At 50.1% G+C, this 24653-nt stretch overlaps 1 protein-coding gene across 7 annotated transcripts in view; it reads left to right on the top strand.

Moving 5' to 3' along the window:
• Positions 1-24653, top strand: part of LOC139574637 (bromodomain-containing protein 8-like) — a 38885-nt gene that overhangs the window by 11298 nt on the left and 2934 nt on the right. For 5 of the 7 annotated variants that reach the window (XM_071399393.1, XM_071399387.1, XM_071399388.1 and 2 more), the window contains exons 11-17: positions 1091-1123; positions 2823-2977; positions 3108-3557; positions 3650-3849; positions 5284-5376; positions 5463-5531; positions 5669-5954. In XM_071399393.1, coding sequence (XP_071255494.1) covers positions 1091-1123; positions 2823-2977; positions 3108-3557; positions 3650-3849; positions 5284-5376; positions 5463-5531; positions 5669-5954 — 1286 coding nt within the window. The remainder of the gene's footprint in view (positions 1-1090; positions 1124-2822; positions 2978-3107; positions 3558-3649; positions 3850-5283; positions 5377-5462; positions 5532-5668; positions 5955-24653) is intronic. The other 2 variants (XM_071399392.1, XM_071399394.1) reach the window with 1 other exon arrangement.

Here is a 24653-nt window from a genome sequence, read left to right as displayed (position 1 = left end):
TCCCCTCTCTCCCACACTGTCTGTCAGTGTTTCTCTCTCTCTCCCACACTGTCTGTCAGTGTTTCTCTCTCTCTCCCACACTGTCTGTCAGTGTTTCTTTCTCTCTCTCTCCCAAACTGTCTGTCAGTGTTTCTTTCTCTCTCTCTCCCACACTGTCTGTCAGTGTTTCTCTCTCTCTCTCTCTCTCCCACACTGTCTGTCAGTGTTTCTCTCTCAATTCAAGGGGCTTTATTGGCATGGGAAACATGTGTCAGTGTTTCTCTCTCTCTCCCACACTGTCTGTCAGTGTTTCTCTCTCTCTCCCAAACTGTCTGTCAGTGTTTCTCTCTCTCTCCCAAACTGTCTGTCAGTGTTTCTCTCTCTCTCTCTCCCACACTGTCTGTCAGTGTTTCTCTCTCTCTCTCTCCCACACTGTCTGTCAGTGTTTCTCTCTCTCTCTCTCCCACACTGTCTGTCAGTGTTTCTCTCTCTCTCTCTCCCACACTGTCTGTCAGTGTTTCTCTCTCTCTCCCACACTGTCTGTCAGTGTTTCTCTCTCTCTCTCTCCCACACTGCATGTCAGTGTTTCTCTCTCTCTCTCTCTCTCTCTCTCTCTCTCTCTCTCTCTCTCCCCACACTGTCTGTCAGTGTTTCTCTCTCGCTCTCTCCCACACTGTCTGTCAGTGTTTCTCTCTCGCTCTCTCCCACACTGTCTGTCAGTGTTTCTCTCTCGCTCTCTCCCACACTCTGTCAGTGTTTCTCTCTCGCTCTCTCCCACACTGTCTGTCAGTGTTTCTCTCTCGCTCTCTCCCACACTGTCTGTCAGTGTTTCTCTCTCGCTCTCTCCCACACTGTCTGTCAGTGTTTCTCTCTCTCTCTCTCCCACACTGCCTGTCAGTGTTTCTCTCTCTCTCTCTCTCCCACACTGTCTGTCAGTGTTTCTCTCTCTCTCTCTCCCACACTGTCTGTCAGTGTTTCTCTCTCTCTCTCTCCCACACTGTCTGTCAGTGTTTCTCTCTCTCTCTCACACACTGTCTGTCAGTGTTTCTCTCTCTCTCCCACACTGTCTGTCAGTGTTTCTCTCTAAACCCAGCTGTCTCTCTCGCTCTAGAAATGGAAGGAATATCTACAGTGGCAAGAAAAAGTATGTTGAACCCTTTGGCACTACCTGGATTTCTGCATACATTGGTCATAAAATGTGATCTGATCTACATCTAAGTCACAACAATAGACAAACACAGTCTGCTTAAACTAATAACACACAAGCAATTATATGTTTTAATGTCTTTATTGAACACACTGTGTAAACATTCACACAGTGCAGGGTGGGAAAAGTATGTGAACCCTTGGATTTAATAACTGGTTGACCCTCCTTTGGCAGCAATAAACTCAACCAGATATTTTCTGTAGTTGCAGAGCAGACCTGCACAACGGTCAGGAGGAATTTTGGACCATTCATCTTTACAAAACTGTTTCAGTTCAGCAATATTCTTACGATGTCTGGTGTGAACTGCTCTGGAGGTCATGCCACAGCATTTTAAATCGGATTGAGGTCAGGACTCTAACTGGGCCACTCCAGAAGGTGTATTTTCTTCTGTTGAAGCCATTCTTTTGTTGATTTACTTGTGTTTTGGGTCGTTGTCCTGTTGCATCACCCAACTTCTGTTGGCGGACAGATAGCCTTCTCCTGAAAAATGTATTGGGAATTGATTTTTCTGTCGATGATAGCAAGCTGTCCAGGCCTTGAGGCAGCAAAGCAGCCCCAAACCATGATGCTCCCTCCACCATACTTTACAGTTGGGATGAGGTTTTGATGTTGGTGTGCTGGTCCTTTTTTTCTCCACACATAATGTTGTGTGTTCCTTCCAAACAACTCAACTGTAGTTTCCTCTGTCCACAGAATATTTTGCCAGTGGCGCTGTGGAACATCCAGGTACTCTTTTGCGAACTGCAGACGTGCAGCAGTGTTTTTTTTGTACAGAAGTGGCTTCTTCCGTGGTGTCCTCCCATGAACACCATTCTTGTTTAGTGTTTTACGTATTGTAGACTCATTAACAGAGATGTTAGCATGTTCCAGAGATTTCTGTAAGTCTAGCTGATACTTAAGGATTCTTCTTAACCTCATTGAGCATTCTGCACTGTGCTCTTGCAGTCATCTTTGCAGGACGGCCACTCCTAGGGAGATTAGCAACAGTGCTGAATTGATAAATTTATAGACTATTTGTAAAACTGTGGACTGATGAACATCAAGGCTTTTAGAGATACTTTTGTAACCCTTTCCAGCTTTATGCAAGTCAACCATTTTTAATCATAGGTCTCCTGAGATCTCTTTTGTTCGAGGCATGGTTCACATCAGGCAATGCTTCTTGTGAATAGCAAACTCCAATTTTGTGAGTTTCTTTTAGGGCAAGGCAGCTCTAACCAACATCTCCAATCTCGTCTCATTGATTGGACTCCAGGTTAGCTGACTCCTGACTCCAATTAGTTTTCACATACTTTTCCCCAACCTACACTGTGAATGTTTAAATTATGTATTCAATATGGACAAGAAAAATGCAATAATTAGTGTGTTATTAGTTTAATAAGCAGACTGTGTTTGTCTATTGTTGTGACTAAGATGAAGATCAGATCCAATTTTCTGACTAATTTATGCAGAAATCCAGGTAATTCCAAAGGGTTCACATACTTTTCTTGCCACTGTATGTAAAGAGGAACATGCATCTGATTTCTACTCCCAGTGAGACCGGTGTACTATTTGTGGTGACACATGTCTCTCTCTCTCTCTCTCTCTCTCTCTCTCTCTCTCTCTCTGTCTCTCTGTCTCTCTCTGTCTGTCTGTTCAGTCGGAGAGGCGGTGGTGAAGGCAGAGCTGGGTGAGGAGGTGGAGCTAGTGAAGGAGGCAGGGCTAGTGGAGGAGGACCTGGTAGCTGTTTCCTACATGGGGGATGAGCTGGACCTGGAGACAGTCGGAGACATCATTGCCATCATAGAGGAGAAGGTAAATTGTGTGGGGGGGTGCAGCTTTTGACCTAGATATCTCTGTAGTAAGCGGTCTTGTTTGTGCGCACTCATCACAGTCCTCTCTCTGTATGTGTGTCTCTTTCTCTCTGTGTGTCTGTATTTCTCAGGTGGATGACTCTGTGGAGGCTCTAGATGCTGCAGCAGTGGAGGCTGCTCTCTCTCTCTGTGAGGAGGCTGTTTCTGCCGGCCACTCCCTCTCAGGCCCCTGGGAGGCCCATGACTTGAAGTCCTCAGAGCCTGGGCCCACGGTTCAGTTTGACCCCACACAGGGACTTCAGGGTGGGGCGGGAGCTACCCCTGGGGTCCTGGAGCCAGAGACAGAGAGTGGAAGGGGGGAAGCCAGGGAGGGATTAGAAACAGTGGGGACAGACGTTGCTCCTTCTGTTGCCGCCGCCGCCGGCCTGGCAGGAAGTGAGGTCACAGAGGAGGGAGTTCTCACGGTGGAAGGAAGCCTGAGCACAGCTGTGAAGACTGAGAATGAGGAGTGGACCCAGCCAGAACCAAACACACCCTGCCTAGACTCAGAAGACAGCTCTGGATCAGGGAAAGAGTCCAAAGTAATTGTTCTCTTTTCAGTAACACTCACTCACACACACACCTTTACCAGGTGCAGTTGAATTATCATCTCTCCTTGTGTATCTTTATGTAGGAATTGAAGGATGAGGATGGAGGGAGCGACGGGGATCCTGATGAAGAGGTGGAGATAAAAGAGGAGTGTGGAGAGGGGGAGGGGCCCTACCTATCAGAAGTAGAACCGGCAGCCAGTGAGAGCGAGGATGGCTATGGCCCCTCTTCCCAACGCTACACCACAGCTGATTCGCTAGCCAGCAGCCCCGCCTCTTCTCAGTTGTAAGTTTCCAACCCTGGTCCTTGTATCCATGGCAACTCTTAATCTGAACATGCCATCACAAGCCTGAATAAAGCAAGTCAACTCGACCCTTAAGAATGCTTTTTGACCAATGCCCAAGATGAGGGATGGTTTCTCTGTAGTAAGCTGTCTTGTGGGCTTTTGTGCACTATCATCACAATCCTGTCTCTCTCCCTCTACCACTCACCTACCCTCCTGTCTGTCTCTCTCCCTCTACCACTCACCTACCCTCCTGTCTGTCTCTCTCTCTACCACTCACCTACCCTCCTGTCTGTCTCTCTCTCTACCACTCACCTACCCTCCTGTCTGTCTCTCTCTCTACCACTCACCTACCCTCCTGTCTGTCTCTCTACCACTCACCTACCCTCCTGTCTGTCTCTCTCTCTCTACCACTCACCTACCCTCCTGTCTGTCTCTCTCTCTCTACCACTCACCTACCCTCCTGTCTGTCGATCTCTCTCTACCACTCACCTACCCTCCTGTCTGTCGATCTCTCTCTACCACTCACCTACCCTCCTGTCTGTCTCTCTCTACCACTCACCTACCCTCCTGTCTGTCTCTCTCTACCACTCACCTACCCTCCTGTCTGTCTGTCTCTCTCTACCACTCACCTACCCTCCTGTCTGTCGATCTCTCTCTACCACTCACCTACCCTCCTGTCTGTCGATCTCTCTCTACCACTCACCTACCTTCCTGTCTGTCGATCTCTCTCTACCACTCACCTACCCTCCTGTCTGTCTCTCTCTCTCTACCACTCACCTACCCTCCTGTCTGTCTCTCTCTCTCTACCACTCACCTACCCTCCTGTCTGTCTCTCTCTCTCTACCACTCACCTACCCTCCTGTCTGTCTCTCTCTCTCTACCACTCACCTACCCTCCTGTCTGTCTGTCTGTCTCTCTCTACCACTCACCTACCCTCCTGTCTGTCTCTCTCTCTCTACCACTCACCTACCCTCCTGTCTGTCTCTCTCTCTACCACTCACCTACCCTCCTGTCTGTCTCTCTCTCTACCACTCACCTACCCTCCTGTCTGTCTCTCTCTCTCTACCACTCACCTACCCTCCTGTCTGTCTCTCTCTCTCTACCGCTCACCTACCCTCCTGTCTGTCTCTCTCTCTACCACTCACCCACCCTCCTGTCTGTCTCTCTCTCTCTACCACTCACCCTCCCTCCTGTCTGTCTCTCTCTCTCTACCACTCACCTACCCTCCTGTCTGTCGATCTCTCTCTACCACTCACCTACCCTCCTGTCTGTCGATCTCTCTCTACCACTCACCTACCCTCCTGTCTGTCGATCTCTCTCTACCACTCACCTACCCTCCTGTCTGTCGATCTCTCTCTACCACTCACCTACCCTCCTGTCTGTCGATCTCTCTCTACCACTCACCTACCCTCCTGTCTGTCGATCTCTCTCAGCTCGATATGTGGGGAGGATCAGGAGGCCGTTCAGGCTCAGAAGATCTGGAAGAAAGCCATCATGCTGGTGTGGAGAGCAGCAGCCAATCACAGGTCAGCTCTTAGACCATGTTGCCCAATAACAGCCAATATGTCTAAGGCACTGTAGGGTTTGCCTGATCTGTTGTTATCTGTGACAGGTACGCCAGTGTGTTCCTCCAGTCTGTGTCTGATGACATCGCCCCTGGTTACCACAGCATTGTACACAGGTGAGAGTGCTATAAGAGCAAACTGTTTGTTTGCTATTATATGTTATGTACATATGAAAATAAAATCTTTATGAACAATGTACATACTAACCTTCCCCTCTTAAACACACACTCCTCCCTAACACATCCACACACAGACCCATGGATCTGTCGGCCATCAAGAAGAGTATCGAGGCGGGTCAGATCCGTACCACAGCAGAGTTCCAGCGTGACATCATGCTGATGTTCCAGAACGCGGTGATGTACAACAGCTCTGACCACGATGTGTTCCACATGGCCCTGGAGATGCAGAGGGACGTTCTAGAACACGTGCAGCAGTTTCTGGCCACTCAGCTCATCATGCAGACCTCAGAGTCCTCTATCTCCACCAAGAGCCTCAGAGGCCGCGAGGGGGGCCGCAAGCCAGGGGAGCCAGTGGAGAAGGTAAAACTAGACTAGACACACACCTCCAAGTCCAGCATCGACACCAACGAGCCAAGACATAGGACAGACTCTGTACCCATCTCATACCCCAATAATCTTATCTTGCCTCTCTCCTAACCTCCCTGCCATTACACTTCCTCTGTAGGAGCATGGAGCCTCTGTCTCCCCTCTCCATTACTACTGTCTGTCTACTGTCTCTCCTCTCCATTACTACTGTCTGTCTACTGTCTCCCATCTCCATTACTACTGTCTGTCTACTTTCTCTCCTCTCTGTTAATACTGTCTGTCTACTGTCTCTCCGTTACTACTGTCTGTCTACTTACTGTCTGTCTACTGTCTCTCCTCTCTGTTACTACTGTCTGTCTACTGTCTCTCCTCTCTGTTACTACTGTCTGTCTACTGTCTCTCCTCTCCATTACTACTGTCTGTCTACTGTCTCCCATCTCCATTACTACTGTCTGTCTACTTTCTCTCCTCTCTGTTACTACTGTCTGTCTACTGTCTCTCCGTTACTACTGTCTGTCTACTTACTGTCTGTCTACTGTCTCTCCTCTCTGTTACTACTGTCTGTCTACTGTCTCTCCTCTCCGCTACTACCGTCTGTCTACTGTCTCCTTTCCGATACTACCGTCTGTCTACTGTCTTTCTCCTCTCCGTTACTACCGTCTGTCTACTGTGTCTCCCTTCTCCGTTACTACCGTCTGTCTACTGTCTCTCCTCTCCGTTACTACCGTCTGTCTACTGTCTCCTTTCCGATACTACCGTCTGTCTACTGTCTCTCCTCTCTGTTACTACCGTCTGTCTACTGTCTCTCCTCTCCGTTACTACCGTCTGTCTACTGTCTCTCTCCTCTCCGTTACTACCGTCTGTCTACTGTGTCTCCCTTCTCCGTTACTACCGTCTGTCTACTGTCTCTCCTCTCCGTTACTACCGTCTGTCTACTGTGTCTCCCTTCTCCGTTACTACCGTCTGTCTACTGTCTCTCCTCTCCGTTACTACTGTCTGTCTACTGTCTCCTTTCCGATACTACCGTCTGTCTACTGTGTCTCCTCTCCGTTACTACCGTCTGTCTACTGTCTCTCCTCTCCGTTACTACCGTCTGTCTACTGTCTCCTTTCCGATACTACCGTCTGTCTACTGTGTCTCTCCTCTCCGTTACTACCGTCTGTCTACTGTCTCTCCTCTCCGTTACTACCGTCTGTCTACTGTCTCTCCTCTCCGTTACTACCGTCTGTCTACTGTCTCCTTTCCGATACTACCGTCTGTCTACTGTGTCTCTCCTCTCCGTTACTACCGTCTGTCTACTGTGTCTCTCCTCTCCGTTACTACCGTCTGTCTACTGTGTCTCTCCTCTCCGTTACTACCGTCTGTCTACTGTCTCTCCTCTCCTACCGTCTGTCTACTGTGTCTTTCCTCTCCGTTACTACCGTCTGTCTACTGTCTCTCCTCTCCGTTACTACCGTCTGTCTACTGTCTCCTTTCCGATACTACCGTCTGTCTACTGTGTCTCTCCTCTCCGTTACTACCGTCTGTCTACTGTGTCTCTCCTCTCCGTTACTACCGTCTGTCTACTGTCTCTCTCCTCTCCGTTACTACCGTCTGTCTACTGTGTCTCTCCTCTCCGTTACTACCGTCTGTCTACTGTGTCTTTCCTCTCCGTTACTACCGTCTGTCTACTGTCTCTCCTCTCCTACCGTCTGTCTACTGTGTCTTTCCTCTCCGTTACTACCGTCTGTCTACTGTGTCTCTCCTCTCCGTTACTACCGTCTGTCTACTGTGTCTCTCCTCTCCGTTACTACCGTCTGTCTACTGTGTCTCTCCTCTCCGTTACTACCGTCTGTCTACTGTGTCTCTCCTCTCCGTTACTACCGTCTGTCTACTGTGTCTCTCCTCTCCGTTACTACCGTCTGTCTACTGTGTCTCTCCTCTCCGTTACTACCGTCTGTCTACTGTGTCTCTCCTCTCCGTTACTACCGTCTGTCTACTGTCTCTCCTCTCCTACCGTCTGTCTACTGTGTCTTTCCTCTCCGTTACTACCGTCTGTCTACTGTCTCTCCTCTCCTACCGTCTGTCTACTGTGTCTTTCCTCTCCGTTACTACCGTCTGTCTACTGTGTCTCTCCTCTCCGTTACTACCGTCTGTCTACTGTGTCTCTCCTCTCCGTTACTACCGTCTGTCTACTGTGTCTCTCCTCTCCGTTACTACCGTCTGTCTACTGTGTCTCTCCTCTCCGTTACTACCGTCTGTCTACTGTGTCTCTCCTCTCCGTTACTACCGTCTGTCTACTGTGTCTCTCCTCTCCGTTACTACCGTCTGTCTACTGTGTCTCTCCTCTCCGTTACTACCGTCTGTCTGTACTGTCTCTCCTCTCCGTTACTACCGTCTGTCTACTGTGTCTCTCCTCTCCGTTACTACCGTCTGTCTACTGTCTCTCCTCTCCTACCGTCTGTCTACTGTGTCTTTCCTCTCCGTTACTACCGTCTGTCTACTGTCTCCTTTCCGATACTACCGTCTGTCTACTGTCTCTCCTCTCTGTTACTACCGTCTGTCTACTGTCTCCTCTCCGTTACTACCGTCTGTCTACTGTCTCTCTCCTCTCCGTTACTACCGTCTGTCTACTGTCTCTCTCCTCTCCGTTACTACCGTCTGTCTACTGTGTCTCTCCTCTCCGTTACTACCGTCTGTCTACTGTGTCTCTCCTCTCCGTTACTACCGTCTGTCTACTGTCTCTCCTCTCCGTTACTACCGTCTGTCTACTGTGTCTCCCCTCTCCGTTACTACCGTCTGTCTACTGTCTCTCCTCTCCGTTACTACCGTCTGTCTACTGTCTCTCCTCTCCGTTACTACCGTCTGTCTACTGTCTCCTTTCCGATACTACCGTCTGTCTACTGTCTCTCCTCTCTGTTACTACCGTCTGTCTACTGTCTCTCCTCTCTGTTACTACTGTCTGTCTACTGTCTCTCCTCTCTGTTACTACTGTCTGTCTACTGTCTCTCCTCTCTGTTACTACTGTCTGTCTACTGTCTCTCCTCTCTGTTACTACTGTCTGTCTACTGTCTCCCATCTCCATTACTACTGTCTGTCTACTTTCTCTCCTCTCTGTTACTACTGTCTGTCTACTGTCTCTCCGTTACTACTGTCTGTCTACTTACTGTCTGTCTACTGTCTCTCCTCTCTGTTACTACTGTCTGTCTACTGTCTCTCCTCTCCGCTACTACCGTCTGTCTACTGTCTCCTTTCCGATACTACCGTCTGTCTACTGTCTCTCTCCTCTCCGTTACTACCGTCTGTCTACTGTGTCTCCCTTCTCCGTTACTACCGTCTGTCTACTGTCTCTCCTCTCCGTTACTACCGTCTGTCTACTGTCTCCTTTCCGATACTACCGTCTGTCTACTGTCTCTCCTCTCCGTTACTACCGTCTGTCTACTGTCTCTCCTCTCCGTTACTACCGTCTGTCTACTGTCTCTCTCCTCTCCGTTACTACCGTCTGTCTACTGTGTCTCCCTTCTCCGTTACTACCGTCTGTCTACTGTCTCTCCTCTCCGTTACTACCGTCTGTCTACTGTGTCTCCCTTCTCCGTTACTACCGTCTGTCTACTGTCTCTCCTCTCCGTTACTACCGTCTGTCTACTGTCTCTCTCCTCTCCGTTACTACCGTCTGTCTACTGTGTCTCCCTTCTCCGTTACTACCGTCTGTCTACTGTCTCTCCTCTCCGTTACTACCGTCTGTCTACTGTGTCTCCCTTCTCCGTTACTACCGTCTGTCTACTGTCTCTCCTCCGTTACTACCGTCTGTCTACTGTGTCTCCCTTCTCCGTTACTACCGTCTGTCTACTGTCTCTCCTCTCCGTTACTACCGTCTGTCTACTGTCTCTCCTCTCCGTTACTACCGTCTGTCTACTGTGTCTCCCTTCTCCGTTACTACCGTCTGTCTACTGTCTCTCCTCTCCGTTACTACCGTCTGTCTACTGTCTCCTTTCCGATTCTACCGTCTGTCTACTGTGTCTCTCCTCTCCGTTACTACCGTCTGTCTACTGTCTCTCCTCTCCGTTACTACCGTCTGTCTACTGTCTCTCCTCTCCGTTACTACCGTCTGTCTACTGTCTCCTTTCCGATACTACCGTCTGTCTACTGTGTCTCTCCTCTCCGTTACTACCGTCTGTCTACTGTGTCTCTCCTCTCCGTTACTACCGTCTGTCTACTGTGTCTCTCCTCTCCGTTACTACCGTCTGTCTACTGTCTCTCCTCTCCTACCGTCTGTCTACTGTGTCTCTCCTCTCCGTTACTACCGTCTGTCTACTGTGTCTCTCCTCTCCGTTACTACCGTCTGTCTACTGTCTCTCCTCTCCGTTACTACCGTCTGTCTACTGTCTCCTCTCCGTTACTACCGTCTGTCTACTGTGTCTCTCCTCTCCGTTACTACCGTCTGTCTACTGTGTCTCTCCTCTCCGTTACTACCGTCTGTCTACTGTGTCTCTCCTCTCCGTTACTACCGTCTGTCTACTGTGTCTCTCCTCTCCGTTACTACCGTCTGTCTACTGTGTCTCTCCTCTCCGTTACTACCGTCTGTCTACTGTGTCTCTCCTCTCCGTTACTACCGTCTGTCTACTGTGTCTCTCCTCTCCGTTACTACCGTCTGTCTACTGTGTCTCTCCTCTCCGTTACTACCGTCTGTCTACTGTGTCTCTCCTCTCCGTTACTACCGTCTGTCTGTACTGTCTCTCCTCTCCGTTACTACCGTCTGTCTACTGTGTCTCTCCTCTCCGTTACTACCGTCTGTCTACTGTCTCTCCTCTCCTACCGTCTGTCTACTGTGTCTCTCCTCTCCGTTACTACCGTCTGTCTACTGTGTCTCTCCTCTCCGTTACTACCGTCTGTCTACTGTCTCTCTCCTCTCCGTTACTACCGTCTGTCTACTGTGTCTCTCCTCTCCGTTACTACCGTCTGTCTACTGTGTCTTTCCTCTCCGTTACTACCGTCTGTCTACTGTCTCTCCTCTCCTACCGTCTGTCTACTGTGTCTTTCCTCTCCGTTACTACCGTCTGTCTACTGTGTCTCTCCTCTCCGTTACTACCGTCTGTCTACTGTGTCTCTCCTCTCCGTTACTACCGTCTGTCTACTGTGTCTCTCCTCTCCGTTACTACCGTCTGTCTACTGTGTCTCTCCTCTCCGTTACTACCGTCTGTCTACTGTGTCTCTCCTCTCCGTTACTACCGTCTGTCTACTGTGTCTCTCCTCTCCGTTACTACCGTCTGTCTACTGTGTCTCTCCTCTCCGTTACTACCGTCTGTCTACTGTCTCTCCTCTCCTACCGTCTGTCTACTGTGTCTTTCCTCTCCGTTACTACCGTCTGTCTACTGTCTCTCCTCTCCTACCGTCTGTCTACTGTGTCTTTCCTCTCCGTTACTACCGTCTGTCTACTGTGTCTCTCCTCTCCGTTACTACCGTCTGTCTACTGTGTCTCTCCTCTCCGTTACTACCGTCTGTCTACTGTGTCTCTCCTCTCCGTTACTACCGTCTGTCTACTGTGTCTCTCCTCTCCGTTACTACCGTCTGTCTACTGTGTCTCTCCTCTCCGTTACTACCGTCTGTCTACTGTGTCTCTCCTCTCCGTTACTACCGTCTGTCTACTGTGTCTCTCCTCTCCGTTACTACCGTCTGTCTGTACTGTCTCTCCTCTCCGTTACTACCGTCTGTCTACTGTGTCTCTCCTCTCCGTTACTACCGTCTGTCTACTGTCTCTCCTCTCCTACCGTCTGTCTACTGTGTCTTTCCTCTCCGTTACTACCGTCTGTCTACTGTCTCCTTTCCGATACTACCGTCTGTCTACTGTCTCTCCTCTCTGTTACTACCGTCTGTCTACTGTCTCCTCTCCGTTACTACCGTCTGTCTACTGTGTCTCTCCTCTCCGTTACTACCGTCTGTCTACTGTCTCTCTCCTCTCCGTTACTACCGTCTGTCTACTGTGTCTCTCCTCTCCGTTACTACCGTCTGTCTACTGTCTCTCCTCTCCGTTACTACCGTCTGTCTACTGTCTCTCCTCTCCGTTACTACCGTCTGTCTACTGTGTCTCCCCTCTCCGTTACTACCGTCTGTCTACTGTCTCTCCTCTCCGTTACTACCGTCTGTCTACTGTCTCTCCTCTCCGTTACTACCGTCTGTCTACTGTCTCCTTTCCGATACTACCGTCTGTCTACTGTCTCTCCTCTCTGTTACTACCGTCTGTCTACTGTCTCTCCTCTCTGTTACTACTGTCTGTCTACTGTCTCTCCTCTCTGTTACTACTGTCTGTCTACTGTCTCTCCTCTCTGTTACTACTGTCTGTCTACTGTCTCTCCTCTCTGTTACTACTGTCTGTCTACTGTCTCCCATCTCCATTACTACTGTCTGTCTACTTTCTCTCCTCTCTGTTACTACTGTCTGTCTACTGTCTCTCCGTTACTACTGTCTGTCTACTTACTGTCTGTCTACTGTCTCTCCTCTCTGTTACTACTGTCTGTCTACTGTCTCTCCTCTCCGCTACTACCGTCTGTCTACTGTCTCCTTTCCGATACTACCGTCTGTCTACTGTCTCTCTCCTCTCCGTTACTACCGTCTGTCTACTGTGTCTCCCTTCTCCGTTACTACCGTCTGTCTACTGTCTCTCCTCTCCGTTACTACCGTCTGTCTACTGTCTCCTTTCCGATACTACCGTCTGTCTACTGTCTCTCCTCTCCGTTACTACCGTCTGTCTACTGTCTCTCCTCTCCGTTACTACCGTCTGTCTACTGTCTCTCTCCTCTCCGTTACTACCGTCTGTCTACTGTGTCTCCCTTCTCCGTTACTACCGTCTGTCTACTGTCTCTCCTCTCCGTTACTACCGTCTGTCTACTGTGTCTCCCTTCTCCGTTACTACCGTCTGTCTACTGTCTCTCCTCTCCGTTACTACCGTCTGTCTACTGTCTCTCTCCTCTCCGTTACTACCGTCTGTCTACTGTGTCTCCCTTCTCCGTTACTACCGTCTGTCTACTGTCTCTCCTCTCCGTTACTACCGTCTGTCTACTGTGTCTCCCTTCTCCGTTACTACCGTCTGTCTACTGTCTCTCCTCCGTTACTACCGTCTGTCTACTGTGTCTCCCTTCTCCGTTACTACCGTCTGTCTACTGTCTCTCCTCTCCGTTACTACCGTCTGTCTACTGTCTCTCCTCTCCGTTACTACCGTCTGTCTACTGTGTCTCCCTTCTCCGTTACTACCGTCTGTCTACTGTCTCTCCTCTCCGTTACTACCGTCTGTCTACTGTCTCCTTTCCGATTCTACCGTCTGTCTACTGTGTCTCTCCTCTCCGTTACTACCGTCTGTCTACTGTCTCTCCTCTCCGTTACTACCGTCTGTCTACTGTCTCTCCTCTCCGTTACTACCGTCTGTCTACTGTCTCCTTTCCGATACTACCGTCTGTCTACTGTGTCTCTCCTCTCCGTTACTACCGTCTGTCTACTGTGTCTCTCCTCTCCGTTACTACCGTCTGTCTACTGTGTCTCTCCTCTCCGTTACTACCGTCTGTCTACTGTCTCTCCTCTCCTACCGTCTGTCTACTGTGTCTCTCCTCTCCGTTACTACCGTCTGTCTACTGTGTCTCTCCTCTCCGTTACTACCGTCTGTCTACTGTCTCTCCTCTCCGTTACTACCGTCTGTCTACTGTCTCCTCTCCGTTACTACCGTCTGTCTACTGTGTCTCTCCTCTCCGTTACTACCGTCTGTCTACTGTGTCTCTCCTCTCCGTTACTACCGTCTGTCTACTGTGTCTCTCCTCTCCGTTACTACCGTCTGTCTACTGTGTCTCTCCTCTCCGTTACTACCGTCTGTCTACTGTGTCTCTCCTCTCCGTTACTACCGTCTGTCTACTGTGTCTCTCCTCTCCGTTACTACCGTCTGTCTACTGTGTCTCTCCTCTCCGTTACTACCGTCTGTCTACTGTGTCTCTCCTCTCCGTTACTACCGTCTGTCTACTGTGTCTCTCCTCTCCGTTACTACCGTCTGTCTGTACTGTCTCTCCTCTCCGTTACTACCGTCTGTCTACTGTGTCTCTCCTCTCCGTTACTACCGTCTGTCTACTGTCTCTCCTCTCCTACCGTCTGTCTACTGTGTCTTTCCTCTCCGTTACTACCGTCTGTCTACTGTCTCCTTTCCGATACTACCGTCTGTCTACTGTCTCTCCTCTCTGTTACTACCGTCTGTCTACTGTCTCCTCTCCGTTACTACCGTCTGTCTACTGTCTCTCTCCTCTCCGTTACTACCGTCTGTCTACTGTCTCTCTCCTCTCCGTTACTACCGTCTGTCTACTGTGTCTCTCCTCTCCGTTACTACCGTCTGTCTACTGTGTCTCTCCTCTCCGTTACTACCGTCTGTCTACTGTATCTCCTCTCCGTTACTACCGTCTGTCTACTGTGTCTCCCCTCTCCGTTACTACCGTCTGTCTACTGTCTCTCCTCTCCGTTACTACCGTCTGTCTACTGTCTCTCCTCTCCGTTACTACCGTCTGTCTACTGTCTCCTTTCCGATACTACCGTCTGTCTACTGTCTCTCCTCTCTGTTACTACCGTCTGTCTACTGTCTCTCCTCTCTGTTACTACCGTCTGTCTACTGTCTCTCCTCTCTGTTACTACCGTCTGTCTACTGTCTCTCCTCTCTGTTACTACTGTCTGTCTACTGTCTCTCCTCTCTGTTACTACTGTCTGTCTACTGTCTCTCCTCTCCATTACTACTGTCTGTCTACTGTCTCCCATCTCCATTACTACTGTCTGTCTACTTTCTCTCCTCTCTGTTACTACTGTCTGTCTACTGTCTCTCCGTTACTACTGTCTGTCTACTTACTGTCTGTCTACTGTCTCTCCTCTCTGTTACTACTGTCTGTCTACTGTCTCTCCTCTCCGCTACTACCGTCTGTCTACTGTCTCCTTTCCGATACTACCGTCTGTCTACTGTCTCTCTCCTCTCCGTTACTACCGTCTGTCTACTGTGTCTCCCTTCTCCGTTACTACCGTCTGTCTACTGTCTCTCCTCTCCGTTACTACCGTCTGTCTACTGTCTCCTTTCCGATACTACCGTCTGTCTACTGTCTCTCCTCTCTGTTACTACCGTCTGTCTACTGTCTCTCCTCTCCGTTACTACCGTCTGTCTACTGTCTCTCTCCTCTCCGTTACTACCGTCTGTCTACTGTGTCTCCCTTCTCCGTTACTACCGTCTGTCTACTGTCTCTCCTCTCCGTTACTACCGTCTGTCTACTGTGTCTCCCTTCTCCGTTACTACCGTCTGTCTACTGTCTCTCCTCTCCGTTACTACCGTCTGTCTACTGTCTCTCCTCTCCGTTACTACCGTCTGTCTACTGTCTCCTTTCCGATACTACCGTCTGTCTACTGTGTCTCTCCTCTCCGTTACTACCGTCTGTCTACTGTGTCTCTCCTCTCCGTTACTACCGTCTGTCTACTGTGTCTCTCCTCTCCGTTACTACCGTCTGTCTACTGTCTCTCCTCTCCTACCGTCTGTCTACTGTGTCTTTCCTCTCCGTTACTACCGTCTGTCTACTGTCTCTCCTCTCCGTTACTACCGTCTGTCTACTGTCTCCTTTCCGATACTACCGTCTGTCTACTGTGTCTCTCCTCTCCGTTACTACCGTCTGTCTACTGTGTCTCTCCTCTCCGTTACTACCGTCTGTCTACTGTCTCTCTCCTCTCCGTTACTACCGTCTGTCTACTGTGTCTCTCCTCTCCGTTACTACCGTCTGTCTACTGTGTCTTTCCTCTCCGTTACTACCGTCTGTCTACTGTCTCTCCTCTCCTACCGTCTGTCTACTGTGTCTTTCCTCTCCGTTACTACCGTCTGTCTACTGTGTCTCTCCTCTCCGTTACTACCGTCTGTCTACTGTGTCTCTCCTCTCCGTTACTACCGTCTGTCTACTGTGTCTCTCCTCTCCGTTACTACCGTCTGTCTACTGTGTCTCTCCTCTCCGTTACTACCGTCTGTCTACTGTGTCTCTCCTCTCCGTTACTACCGTCTGTCTACTGTGTCTCTCCTCTCCGTTACTACCGTCTGTCTACTGTGTCTCTCCTCTCCGTTACTACCGTCTGTCTACTGTGTCTCTCCTCTCCGTTACTACCGTCTGTCTACTGTGTCTCTCCTCTCCGTTACTACCGTCTGTCTACTGTGTCTCTCCTCTCCGTTACTACCGTCTGTCTACTGTGTCTCTCCTCTCCGTTACTACCGTCTGTCTACTGTGTCTCTCCTCTCCGTTACTACCGTCTGTCTGTACTGTCTCTCCTCTCCGTTACTACCGTCTGTCTACTGTGTCTCTCCTCTCCGTTACTACCGTCTGTCTACTGTCTCTCCTCTCCTACCGTCTGTCTACTGTGTCTTTCCTCTCCGTTACTACCGTCTGTCTACTGTCTCCTTTCCGATACTACCGTCTGTCTACTGTCTCTCCTCTCTGTTACTACCGTCTGTCTACTGTCTCCTCTCCGTTACTACCGTCTGTCTACTGTCTCTCTCCTCTCCGTTACTACCGTCTGTCTACTGTGTCTCTCCTCTCCGTTACTACCGTCTGTCTACTGTGCTCTCCTCTCCGTTACTACCGTCTGTCTACTGTCTCTCTCCTCTCCGTTACTACCGTCTGTCTACTGTCTCTCTCCTCTCCGTTACTACCGTCTGTCTACTGTGTCTCCCTTCTCCGTTACTACCGTCTGTCTACTGTCTCTCCTCTCCGTTACTACCGTCTGTCTACTGTGTCTCCCTTCTCCGTTACTACCGTCTGTCTACTGTCTCTCCTCTCCGTTACTACCGTCTGTCTACTGTCTCTCTCCTCTCCGTTACTACCGTCTGTCTACTGTGTCTCCCTTCTCCGTTACTACCGTCTGTCTACTGTCTCTCCTCTCCGTTACTACCGTCTGTCTACTGTGTCTCCCTTCTCCGTTACTACCGTCTGTCTACTGTCTCTCCTCCGTTACTACCGTCTGTCTACTGTGTCTCCCTTCTCCGTTACTACCGTCTGTCTACTGTCTCTCCTCTCCGTTACTACCGTCTGTGTACTGTCTCTCCTCTCCGTTACTACCGTCTGTCTACTGTGTCTCCCTTCTCCGTTACTACCGTCTGTCTACTGTCTCTCCTCTCCGTTACTACCGTCTGTCTACTGTCTCCTTTCCGATACTACCGTCTGTCTACTGTGTCTCTCCTCTCCGTTACTACCGTCTGTCTACTGTCTCTCCTCTCCGTTACTACCGTCTGTCTACTGTCTCTCCTCTCCGTTACTACCGTCTGTCTACTGTCTCCTTTCCGATACTACCGTCTGTCTACTGTGTCTCTCCTCTCCGTTACTACCGTCTGTCTACTGTGTCTCTCCTCTCCGTTACTACCGTCTGTCTACTGTGTCTCTCCTCTCCGTTACTACCGTCTGTCTACTGTCTCTCCTCTCCTACCGTCTGTCTACTGTGTCTCTCCTCTCCGTTACTACCGTCTGTCTACTGTGTCTCTCCTCTCCGTTACTACCGTCTGTCTACTGTGTCTCTCCTCTCCGTTACTACCGTCTGTCTACTGTCTCCTCTCCGTTACTACCGTCTGTCTACTGTGTCTCTCCTCTCCGTTACTACCGTCTGTCTACTGTGTCTCTCCTCTCCGTTACTACCGTCTGTCTACTGTGTCTCTCCTCTCCGTTACTACCGTCTGTCTACTGTGTCTCTCCTCTCCGTTACTACCGTCTGTCTACTGTGTCTCTCCTCTCCGTTACTACCGTCTGTCTACTGTGTCTCTCCTCTCCGTTACTACCGTCTGTCTACTGTGTCTCTCCTCTCCGTTACTACCGTCTGTCTACTGTGTCTCTCCTCTCCGTTACTACCGTCTGTCTACTGTGTCTCTCCTCTCCGTTACTACCGTCTGTCTGTACTGTCTCTCCTCTCCGTTACTACCGTCTGTCTACTGTGTCTCTCCTCTCCGTTACTACCGTCTGTCTACTGTCTCTCCTCTCCTACCGTCTGTCTACTGTGTCTTTCCTCTCCGTTACTACCGTCTGTCTACTGTCTCCTTTCCGATACTACCGTCTGTCTACTGTCTCTCCTCTCTGTTACTACCGTCTGTCTACTGTCTCCTCTCCGTTACTACCGTCTGTCTACTGTCTCTCTCCTCCGTTACTACCGTCTGTCTACTGTCTCTCTCCTCTCCGTTACTACCGTCTGTCTACTGTGTCTCTCCTCTCCGTTACTACCGTCTGTCTACTGTGTCTCTCCTCTCCGTTACTACCGTCTGTCTACTGTATCTCCTCTCCGTTACTACCGTCTGTCTACTGTGTCTCCCCTCTCCGTTACTACCGTCTGTCTACTGTCTCTCCTCTCCGTTACTACCGTCTGTCTACTGTCTCTCCTCTCCGTTACTACCGTCTGTCTACTGTCTCCTTTCCGATACTACCGTCTGTCTACTGTCTCTCCTCTCTGTTACTACCGTCTGTCTACTGTCTCTCCTCTCTGTTACTACCGTCTGTCTACTGTCTCTCCTCTCTGTTACTACCGTCTGTCTACTGTCTCTCCTCTCTGTTACTACTGTCTGTCTACTGTCTCTCCTCTCTGTTACTACTGTCTGTCTACTGTCTCTCCTCTCTGTTACTACTGTCTGTCTACTGTCTCTCCTCTCCGCTACTACCGTCTGTCTACTGTCTCCTTTCCGATACTACCGTCTGTCTACTGTCTCTCTCCTCTCCGTTACTACCGTCTGTCTACTGTGTCTCCCTTCTCCGTTACTACCGTCTGTCTACTGTCTCTCCTCTCCGTTACTACCGTCTGTCTACTGTCTCCTTTCCGATACTACCGTCTGTCTACTGTCTCTCCTCTCTGTTACTACCGTCTGTCTACTGTCTCTCCTCTCCGTTACTACCGTCTGTCTACTGTCTCTCTCCTCTCCGTTACTACCGTCTGTCTACTGTGTCTCCCTTCTCCGTTACTACCGTCTGTCTACTGTCTCTCCTCTCCGTTACTACCGTCTGTCTACTGTGTCTCCCTTCTCCGTTACTACCGTCTGTCTACTGTCTCTCCTCTCCGTTACTACCGTCTGTCTACTGTCTCCTTTCCGATACTACCGTCTGTCTACTGTGTCTCCTCTCCGTTACTACCGTCTGTCTACTGTCTCTCCTCTCCGTTACTACCGTCTGTCTACTGTCTCCTTTCCGATACTACCGTCTGTCTACTGTGTCTCTCCTCTCCGTTACTACCGTCTGTCTACTGTCTCTCCTCTCCGTTACTACCGTCTGTCTACTGTCTCTCCTCTCCGTTACTACCGTCTGTCTACTGTCTCCTTTCCGATACTACCGTCTGTCTACTGTGTCTCTCCTCTCCGTTACTACCGTCTGTCTACTGTGTCTCTCCTCTCCGTTACTACCGTCTGTCTACTGTGTCTCTCCTCTCCGTTACTACCGTCTGTCTACTGTCTCTCCTCTCCTACCGTCTGTCTACTGTGTCTTTCCTCTCCGTTACTACCGTCTGTCTACTGTGTCTCTCCTCTCCGTTACTACCGTCTGTCTACTGTGTCTCTCCTCTCCGTTACTACCGTCTGTCTACTGTGTCTCTCCTCTCCGTTACTACCGTCTGTCTACTGTGTCTCTCCTCTCCGTTACTACCGTCTGTCTACTGTGTCTCTCCTCTCCGTTACTACCGTCTGTCTACTGTGTCTCTCCTCTCCGTTACTACCGTCTGTCTACTGTGTCTCTCCTCTCCGTTACTACCGTCTGTCTACTGTGTCTCTCCTCTCCGTTACTACCGTCTGTCTACTGTGTCTCTCCTCTCCGTTACTACCGTCTGTCTACTGTGTCTCTCCTCTCCGTTACTACCGTCTGTCTACTGTGTCTCTCCTCTCCGTTACTACCGTCTGTCTACTGTGTCTCTCCTCTCCGTTACTACCGTCTGTCTGTACTGTCTCTCCTCTCCGTTACTACCGTCTGTCTACTGTGTCTCTCCTCTCCGTTACTACCGTCTGTCTACTGTCTCTCCTCTCCTACCGTCTGTCTACTGTGTCTTTCCTCTCCGTTACTACCGTCTGTCTACTGTCTCCTTTCCGATACTACCGTCTGTCTACTGTCTCTCCTCTCTGTTACTACCGTCTGTCTACTGTCTCCTCTCCGTTACTACCGTCTGTCTACTGTCTCTCTCCTCTCCGTTACTACCGTCTGTCTACTGTGTCTCTCCTCTCCGTTACTACCGTCTGTCTACTGTCTCTCCTCTCCGTTACTACCGTCTGTCTACTGTGTCTCCCCTCTCCGTTACTACCGTCTGTCTACTGTCTCTCCTCTCCGTTACTACCGTCTGTCTACTGTCTCTCCTCTCCGTTACTACCGTCTGTCTACTGTCTCCTTTCCGATACTACCGTCTGTCTACTGTCTCTCCTCTCTGTTACTACCGTCTGTCTACTGTCTCTCCTCTCTGTTACTACCGTCTGTCTACTGTCTCTCCTCTCTGTTACTACTGTCTGTCTACTGTCTCTCCTCTCTGTTACTACCGTCTGTCTACTGTCTCCTTTCCGATACTACCGTCTGTCTACTGTGTCTCTCCTCTCCGTTACTACCGTCTGTCTACTGTCTCTCCTCTCCGTTACTACCGTCTGTCTACTGTCTCTCCTCTCCGTTACTACCGTCTGTCTACTGTCTCCTTTCCGATACTACCGTCTGTCTACTGTGTCTCTCCTCTCCGTTACTACCGTCTGTCTACTGTGTCTCTCCTCTCCGTTACTACCGTCTGTCTACTGTGTCTCTCCTCTCCGTTACTACCGTCTGTCTACTGTCTCTCCTCTCCTACCGTCTGTCTACTGTGTCTCTCCTCTCCGTTACTACCGTCTGTCTACTGTGTCTCTCCTCTCCGTTACTACCGTCTGTCTACTGTCTCTCCTCTCCGTTACTACCGTCTGTCTACTGTCTCCTCTCCGTTACTACCGTCTGTCTACTGTGTCTCTCCTCTCCGTTACTACCGTCTGTCTACTGTGTCTCTCCTCTCCGTTACTACCGTCTGTCTACTGTGTCTCTCCTCTCCGTTACTACCGTCTGTCTACTGTGTCTCTCCTCTCCGTTACTACCGTCTGTCTACTGTGTCTCTCCTCTCCGTTACTACCGTCTGTCTACTGTGTCTCTCCTCTCCGTTACTACCGTCTGTCTACTGTGTCTCTCCTCTCCGTTACTACCGTCTGTCTACTGTGTCTCTCCTCTCCGTTACTACCGTCTGTCTACTGTGTCTCTCCTCTCCGTTACTACCGTCTGTCTGTACTGTCTCTCCTCTCCGTTACTACCGTCTGTCTACTGTGTCTCTCCTCTCCGTTACTACCGTCTGTCTACTGTCTCTCCTCTCCTACCGTCTGTCTACTGTGTCTTTCCTCTCCGTTACTACCGTCTGTCTACTGTCTCCTTTCCGATACTACCGTCTGTCTACTGTCTCTCCTCTCTGTTACTACCGTCTGTCTACTGTCTCCTCTCCGTTACTACCGTCTGTCTACTGTCTCTCTCCTCTCCGTTACTACCGTCTGTCTACTGTCTCTCTCCTCTCCGTTACTACCGTCTGTCTACTGTGTCTCTCCTCTCCGTTACTACCGTCTGTCTACTGTGTCTCTCCTCTCCGTTACTACCGTCTGTCTACTGTATCTCCTCTCCGTTACTACCGTCTGTCTACTGTGTCTCCCCTCTCCGTTACTACCGTCTGTCTACTGTCTCTCCTCTCCGTTACTACCGTCTGTCTACTGTCTCTCCTCTCCGTTACTACCGTCTGTCTACTGTCTCCTTTCCGATACTACCGTCTGTCTACTGTCTCTCCTCTCTGTTACTACCGTCTGTCTACTGTCTCTCCTCTCTGTTACTACCGTCTGTCTACTGTCTCTCCTCTCTGTTACTACCGTCTGTCTACTGTCTCTCCTCTCTGTTACTACTGTCTGTCTACTGTCTCTCCTCTCTGTTACTACTGTCTGTCTACTGTCTCTCCTCTCCATTACTACTGTCTGTCTACTGTCTCCCATCTCCATTACTACTGTCTGTCTACTTTCTCTCCTCTCTGTTACTACTGTCTGTCTACTGTCTCTCCGTTACTACTGTCTGTCTACTTACTGTCTGTCTACTGTCTCTCCTCTCTGTTACTACTGTCTGTCTACTGTCTCTCCTCTCCGCTACTACCGTCTGTCTACTGTCTCCTTTCCGATACTACCGTCTGTCTACTGTCTCTCTCCTCTCCGTTACTACCGTCTGTCTACTGTGTCTCCCTTCTCCGTTACTACCGTCTGTCTACTGTCTCTCCTCTCCGTTACTACCGTCTGTCTACTGTCTCCTTTCCGATACTACCGTCTGTCTACTGTCTCTCCTCTCTGTTACTACCGTCTGTCTACTGTCTCTCCTCTCCGTTACTACCGTCTGTCTACTGTCTCTCTCCTCTCCGTTACTACCGTCTGTCTACTGTGTCTCCCTTCTCCGTTACTACCGTCTGTCTACTGTCTCTCCTCTCCGTTACTACCGTCTGTCTACTGTGTCTCCCTTCTCCGTTACTACCGTCTGTCTACTGTCTCTCCTCTCCGTTACTACCGTCTGTCTACTGTCTCCTTTCCGATACTACCGTCTGTCTACTGTGTCTCCTCTCCGTTACTACCGTCTGTCTACTGTCTCTCCTCTCCGTTACTACCGTCTGTCTACTGTCTCCTTTCCGATACTACCGTCTGTCTACTGTGTCTCTCCTCTCCGTTACTACCGTCTGTCTACTGTCTCTCCTCTCCGTTACTACCGTCTGTCTACTGTCTCTCCTCTCCGTTACTACCGTCTGTCTACTGTCTCCTTTCCGATACTACCGTCTGTCTACTGTGTCTCTCCTCTCCGTTACTACCGTCTGTCTACTGTGTCTCTCCTCTCCGTTACTACCGTCTGTCTACTGTGTCTCTCCTCTCCGTTACTACCGTCTGTCTACTGTCTCTCCTCTCCTACCGTCTGTCTACTGTGTCTTTCCTCTCCGTTACTACCGTCTGTCTACTGTGTCTCTCCTCTCCGTTACTACCGTCTGTCTACTGTGTCTCTCCTCTCCGTTACTACCGTCTGTCTACTGTGTCTCTCCTCTCCGTTACTACCGTCTGTCTACTGTGTCTCTCCTCTCCGTTACTACCGTCTGTCTACTGTGTCTCTCCTCTCCGTTACTACCGTCTGTCTACTGTGTCTCTCCTCTCCGTTACTACCGTCTGTCTACTGTGTCTCTCCTCTCCGTTACTACCGTCTGTCTACTGTGTCTCTCCTCTCCGTTACTACCGTCTGTCTACTGTGTCTCTCCTCTCCGTTACTACCGTCTGTCTACTGTGTCTCTCCTCTCCGTTACTACCGTCTGTCTACTGTGTCTCTCCTCTCCGTTACTACCGTCTGTCTACTGTGTCTCTCCTCTCCGTTACTACCGTCTGTCTACTGTGTCTCTCCTCTCCGTTACTACCGTCTGTCTGTACTGTCTCTCCTCTCCGTTACTACCGTCTGTCTACTGTGTCTCTCCTCTCCGTTACTACCGTCTGTCTACTGTCTCTCCTCTCCTACCGTCTGTCTACTGTGTCTTTCCTCTCCGTTACTACCGTCTGTCTACTGTCTCCTTTCCGATACTACCGTCTGTCTACTGTCTCTCCTCTCTGTTACTACCGTCTGTCTACTGTCTCCTCTCCGTTACTACCGTCTGTCTACTGTCTCTCTCCTCTCCGTTACTACCGTCTGTCTACTGTGTCTCTCCTCTCCGTTACTACCGTCTGTCTACTGTCTCTCCTCTCCGTTACTACCGTCTGTCTACTGTGTCTCCCCTCTCCGTTACTACCGTCTGTCTACTGTCTCTCCTCTCCGTTACTACCGTCTGTCTACTGTCTCTCCTCTCCGTTACTACCGTCTGTCTACTGTCTCCTTTCCGATACTACCGTCTGTCTACTGTCTCTCCTCTCTGTTACTACCGTCTGTCTACTGTCTCTCCTCTCTGTTACTACCGTCTGTCTACTGTCTCTCCTCTCTGTTACTACTGTCTGTCTACTGTCTCTCCTCTCTGTTACTACTGTCTGTCTACTGTCTCTCCTCTCCATTACTACTGTCTGTCTACTGTCTCCCATCTCCATTACTACTGTCTGTCTACTTTCTCTCCTCTCTGTTACTACTGTCTGTCTACTGTCTCTCCGTTACTACTGTCTGTCTACTTACTGTCTGTCTACTGTCTCTCCTCTCTGTTACTACTGTCTGTCTACTGTCTCTCCTCTCCGCTACTACCGTCTGTCTACTGTCTCCTTTCCGATACTACCGTCTGTCTACTGTCTCTCTCCTCTCCGTTACTACCGTCTGTCTACTGTGTCTCCCTTCTCCGTTACTACCGTCTGTCTACTGTCTCTCCTCTCCGTTACTACCGTCTGTCTACTGTCTCCTTTCCGATACTACCGTCTGTCTACTGTCTCTCCTCTCTGTTACTACCGTCTGTCTACTGTCTCTCCTCTCCGTTACTACCGTCTGTCTACTGTGTCTCCCTTCTCCGTTACTACCGTCTGTCTACTGTCTCTCCTCTCCGTTACTACCGTCTGTCTACTGTCTCCTTTCCAATACTACCGTCTGTCTACTGTCTCCTTTCCGATACTACCGTCTGTCTACTGTCTCCTTTCCGATACTACCGTCTGTCTACTGTCTCTCCTCTCCGTTACTACCGTCTGTCTACTGTCTCTCCTCTCCGTTACTA

The sequence above is a fragment of the Salvelinus alpinus genome, chromosome 4 (assembly GCF_045679555.1).
Source record: "Salvelinus alpinus chromosome 4, SLU_Salpinus.1, whole genome shotgun sequence".
In the NCBI taxonomy this organism is placed as follows: Eukaryota; Metazoa; Chordata; class Actinopteri; order Salmoniformes; family Salmonidae; genus Salvelinus; species Salvelinus alpinus.
The sequence above is the reverse complement of the archived record's forward strand: the minus strand, read 5'-3'. Positions and strand labels throughout refer to the sequence as shown.